The 5,488-nt window shown below is 55.0% G+C and overlaps 1 protein-coding gene across 1 annotated transcript; it reads right to left on the reverse strand.

Annotated features, from left to right (window-relative positions):
• Positions 1-521: 521 nt before the first annotated feature.
• Positions 522-2,670, reverse strand: ST6GALNAC1 (ST6 N-acetylgalactosaminide alpha-2,6-sialyltransferase 1; the record flags this gene model as incomplete). The annotated part of the gene is given in 9 exon segments (XM_082678779.1): positions 522-702; positions 922-929; positions 933-1,092; positions 1,259-1,428; positions 2,203-2,234; positions 2,237-2,327; positions 2,329-2,394; positions 2,397-2,537; positions 2,539-2,670. Coding segments are annotated over 9 exon segments (981 nt in total).
• Between the last annotated feature and the right edge of the window lie 2,818 nt (positions 2,671-5,488).

Here is a 5,488-nt window from a genome sequence, read left to right on the forward strand (position 1 = left end):
GGCTCATGCTGTGCCGTTTGTTCAGCCCTTGTCCACAAATGTGGAAGCAGTTTTCTTATCACATCTCAGATCCTAGACTCCTGGCCTGCTTGCTGAGGAAATGCTAAGTTCTCAGCAGCCCGAAGAGGACGGCCAGTTTAGGACGATTGCGCACCAGAGAGCAAGCTGAACACCCCAGGTGTCATCACTGAAGTAGAAGGCGGGACGGGCGGGAGGGGAACTTTAACCAAATGGTTATGAGTCCTTTCATGGAGATTCTATTAGAACATTAAGAAAAATGTTCTGGGACCACCCGCTCCCCCCCCCAAAAAAACACCTTTATATATTTTTTTGCAATTCATTATTTATTTTCAGCATTAAAAAAATTTAAGTACAGTTGATTTACAACGCTGTGTTAGTTTCAGGTGTACAGGACTTTTATTTTTATATTTCTAAAATTTCTATTTATTTATTTTTGGGTGTGTTGGGTCTTCATTGCTGCACGCGGGCTTTCTCTAGGTGCGGCGAGTGGGGGCTACTCTTCATTGCGGTGTGCGCGGCCAGGCCGATTCCTCTTTGCTCGCCTTTCCCAGAGGCACATGCCGGAAACCCCGATTGCCCAGTATAAGGAGTGACTGGGTCAGGGAGAAGGCAGTAAAGCCGTAGAAGGACGTCCGAGTACCCACATCCTGTTCATAGCCCTTAATGACAGCTCCACTCAGTCTAGATGGAAAGACAAAATCAGACAGAACACGTGCGTGCGGAAGGGGGATGCATGGAAAGGAAGGAGAAACCGGGAGACAGCACTGATTTACAGAAACTCTCTGGAGAGCCCAGGAACCCCGCCTTCCAGATACAGGCACGGAACACCCTCTCAGATCTCTCAGAAGAGCCCAGCTCTGCAGGAGAGGGGGTGGGAGGGGGCCGGGGAGGGGAGCTCACTGGAACAATTAGTCATGGCCGTCTATCTCTGGGCCCACTTGGGAGTTGTTCAGGATGCCCCCGTTGCCCACCACAGCACAGGTGATGCACCGGGAGCTCCCAGCAGGGAGGCTGGCCAGGAGCAGCTGCTGCTGGGGCGCCGGGGGGTGGGGGGAAGCAGGGCACGACCTTCTGCACCACTGCAACGAGGCGACTCCATTCAGAGCCCTGGAAGGGCCAGGGATCCAGTGGCATTTCTCCCAGGGCCGGTGGCCCCCAGGGAAGAGGCGGACCAGACACAAAAAGCATGGCCCTCTGCTGGGGCCTAGCACACACCCCGGCCCCCGGGGCCAAGGACTCACAGAAATTGAGCTCCATGAAGCCGAAGGGTGGAGCGAAGTGCTCCAGGCGACCCCACTCGCTCTGGTCGAAGTGTCTGGAGTCCAGGAAGAGGGTGACGTTGGGCAGAAAGAGATTCTGGAGCCGGGGTGACTTGGAGGCTTTGATCTTCACTGAGTCAGGGCAGGTCTACATGCAGGAGGACGGGTCAGGCAGGGAGAGGCCCAGGAAGGCCACGGCCAAGGGCTGGCTGGGTGGGGGGTGGGGGGGCAGGGGCTGGTTGGGCGGGGGTGGGGTGGGGCAGGGGCAGAAAGCAGGCCTCAAAGCTGGGAAGGCGTCAGTCTCTGCTACCCCTTTCATCCTGTTCCCAGGGCCTTCTGGCGCCCCCCTCGCCATCGATCGTCCCAGCCCACTGTGGTCAGGAGGGCTCCCAGGGAACCAGTGGTCCTCAGCCCTCAAGGCAAATGTATCTTCCCATGTGTGAGAGGAGTGGACCGGTCTGTGAACATGCTGCGGGTCCAAGGGCTGTGCGTGGTTGCAGTGATGTGTGTGAACATCCATGCTCTGAAGGCTCCCTTCCCAGCGCTGTGGGTCCCGGCTGTTTCTCTAAGGGCCGTAGAGTTATCTATGCAGGGAGGACAGGGCTGGCCTGGGTATTCTTGTCCCTTAGTCCCTGCTGGTTCCTGCCCCTCCCCCTGCTGCAGGACGGGATTCCAGTGCAGGTCATGCTCTCTCACTGAGATTGATGACGCTCTGGGCTCCTAGGGGCCCAGGACAGGGCCTTCTCGCTCACAGCCTGGGACCTGCCTTCCCTGCCCTGCTTCTGGCCATTATAACAAGGAAGGATGGGATGAGAGCAGTGTTGGGGGAGAGCATGGGTGGGCCGAGGCAGAGCTTAGGATGGGAGCCTGGGAGGGAAGGGAAGGTGGGGCCTCGGGGAGGTGAGGGGCAGGAAAAACTCCCTGTCTGGAGGCCGCTCACCTCCAGGCTGTATTTTCCTCAAAATCCCAGTGCGGCTCAGACTTGAAGTTGGCGGCCCGCAATCTCTGGGCTCTCTGGGTGGTGGGGCTCTGGAGAGGGGCTGAGGACGCGTGTGGCCTGGGCTCTGTCCTTGGGTGGGACAGCCTCTCTGGTGGTTCCTCTGACTCCTTTCCCATTGGCCCCGCTCCCGCAGGGGTCTGCACCCCAGCCTGATTTTCTGGAAGGGGTGTCCTTGCTGTGGCGGCCGCGTTGCCCTGCAGCTTCGTGGGCACCATCCTTTTGGCCGTCGGCCTCGCGCTCTGGTCCCCTGACCCTTTAGGTCGTCCTCGGGTCCTGACTGTTCAGCGACGGTGCCTCTGTCCAGCCAGAGGCCACCCCCTCGACTTGAGCTCTCGGGGGCAGTGTGTCCCCCACGGCGTCCTTGCTCGCCTGTGTCTCTGTTGCTGCCATCCTGGCTGTGCTGGGTGCTCTGCCTGGCTCCTTCGGCACTGGCCTTGCCAGCCTCCGCTCCTCTGCCCTCTCCAGCTGTGTTGGCTGTGGCCTCGGGCGGTGTGTCCCCCATGCTGGTCCCCTCACTGACTCCACGTGGGTGGTTGTCCTGCTTCCAGTAGGTGGGTGCCTGGGACGTAGCCTTTTGCAGCAACTCTGGAGACCTTTCCTTAATGTTCTCTCGATGCTGATTCCTAGAGACAGAGATGACTTTGGATGAAGGTTGAAGGCTGTAGGGACTTGAGAAGCATATCTAGTATCTATCTTTGTGTCTCAAGTGGACATCAAACCAGTCTCCAGGAGAGACGAGGGAAGGGCCCTCACCATCCACTACCCAAAACTAAGCTGCATTTGTTGGCCATGGGTCTGGAAACTTATGACCAATAAAGAACCTTTAGTGGTGGCACGGAGTTTGGGGAGGTGGAACTGGTTGCCAGGGGCAGAAATGAACTGCTCACCCCCAGCTCTCCATGTTTGCACCTTTGTGGCTCCTAGCATCTGCTACATTCCCAATTGTGAGTCTAAGAATGAGTTTGTGTGAACTAGTCCTGTCATCTCATATCTGTATGATTCAGTGGACCTTTTTTTTTAAATAAATTTATTTATTTTATTATTTATTTATTATTTTTGGCTGTGTTGGGTCTTTGTTGCTGTGCGCGGGCTTTCTCTAGTTGCGACGAACGGGGGCTACTCTTCGTTGCGGTGCGCGGGCTTCTCATTGCGGTGGATTGTCTCGTTGTGGAGCACGGGCTCTAGGCACGTGGGCTTCAGTAGTTGTGGCTCGCGGGCTCTAGAGCGCAGGCTCAGTAGTTGTGGCTCGCGGGCTCTAGAGCGCAGGCTCAGTAGTCGTGGTGCATGGGCTTTGTTGCTACGCGGCATGTGGGATCTTCCCGGACAAGGTCTTAAACCCGTATCTCCTGCATTGGGGGGCGGATTCTCAACCACTGCGCCACCAGGGAAGCCCCAGCCCAGTGGACCTTTTTAAAAAAAAAATAAAGCATAGGTAACAAAGGTAACTTTGTCCACAGGGAAAGACGCATTCCTGTTAAGACCATAGCTGTCAACCTTGATTTTTTTTTTTTTTCGGTACGCGGGCCTCTCACTGCTGTGGCCTCTCCCGTTGCGGAGCACAGGCTCCGGACGCACAGGCTCAGCGGCCATGGCTCACGGGCCCAGCCGCTCCGCGGCATGCGGGATACTCCCGGACCGGGGCACGAACCCGCGTCCCCTGCATCGGCAGGCGGACCCCTAACCACTGCGCCACCAGGGAAGCCCCAACCTTGATTTTTGAAAGATTGATGCCTACCAGGGCCCTGTGGGGCTCCCAGGCATGGAGGCCTTTTTGTCCCCCATTTCTTGTAGGCAAGACTCCAGCCTCCATGACCTTCACTGAAAGGGCAGATTCGAACAGTTGCTAATCAAGGGAGGAGCAGCCAGGAAAGCACCTGAGGTGAGATTAAAGGGACAGAGAAGCTCATCAAGATTAGGAGAAAGACGACCAACTGAGGCCCTGCACACACCCTAATCTTGTCAGCAATCCCACCCTTCTTTTTTTTTTTTTTTTCCCTTGGGGTATGCAGGCCTCTCACTGTTGTGGCCTCTCCGGTTGCCGAGCACAGGCTCCGGACGCGCAGGCTCAGCGGCCATGGCTCACGGGCCCAGCCACTCCGCGGCATGTGGGATCTTCCCAGACTGGGGCACGACTGTGTCCCCTGCATCGGCAGGCGGCCTCTCAACCACTGCGCCACCAGGGTTATTAACGCATACTTATAACTGCTGCTTTGAAGTCTTTCTCAAATGTGTTCAACTTTTGGACCTCTTCAAAAGCAGTTTATATTGCCTCATTTTTTTCCATGTGTGTGAATCACACATTCCTGATTCTTTGCATGTCTTAAAGTTTTTTTGCTGTTGTTGAAAATTGGACATTTTAGATGATATATTGTGGCAACACTATATACTGAATCTCCTCCTGCTCTGAGCCTTATTGTTGTAACTGTTGTTTGTTTGGACACTGGTTTATTTTTATTTTATTTTATTTTTTTTGCGGTACGCGGGCCTCTCACTGTTGTGGCCTCTCCCATTGCGGAGCACAGGCTCCGGACGCGCAGGCTCAGCGGCCATGGCTCACGGGCCCAGCCGCTCCGCAGCATGTGGGATCTTCCCGGACCGGGGCACGAACCCGTGTCCCCTGCATCGGCAGGCAGACTCTCAACCACTGCGCCACCAGGGAAGCCCCTGGACACTGGTTTACTTGTTTAATTCTTAACTAATTCTGTGAAGTCAGCTTCCCGGTTTGTGTGTAGAGATGCATCTGCTGATGTCTCTGCTCAGATTTTTCTTTTTCTTAAAAAATTAAAAAAAAAATCTTTTAACCTGATTTCCTACAGATCACCCCAGGTCAGCATAGCCACTTATTGGTCAAAAGTTGTGCTTAAGCCCCCTTAACCAGTTATATTTTTATTTCTCAACTATTGGATGTAGGTGTGTAGCTAGGAGACAGCTTTCACAGTTTGGGAGTTCACAGTTTTGCCCCATGTCCATCCCCTCTGAGGGGGTGCAGCCTTGGGCATCTGCACAGTCTTCCAGACCACCGAGGACGAGTGTGATTTTATTTGGGTGCGAATCTCAGGAGTCACCCTGGGGCACAGCAGCTCACTGTTCAGCCGGCATTTGGTCAGAATTTGTGCTTCAGTCCCTTGATCCAGTAGGGCTCCTGCTCTTTGCTGATGGATCTGTGTGGTGCAGAGAGTGCTCTCAAATCTGCTCTGTATCCTGCTCT

The sequence above is a fragment of the Grampus griseus genome, assembly GCF_964374135.1.
Source record: "Grampus griseus genome assembly, chromosome: 20".
Classification (NCBI taxonomy): domain Eukaryota; kingdom Metazoa; phylum Chordata; class Mammalia; order Artiodactyla; family Delphinidae; genus Grampus; species Grampus griseus.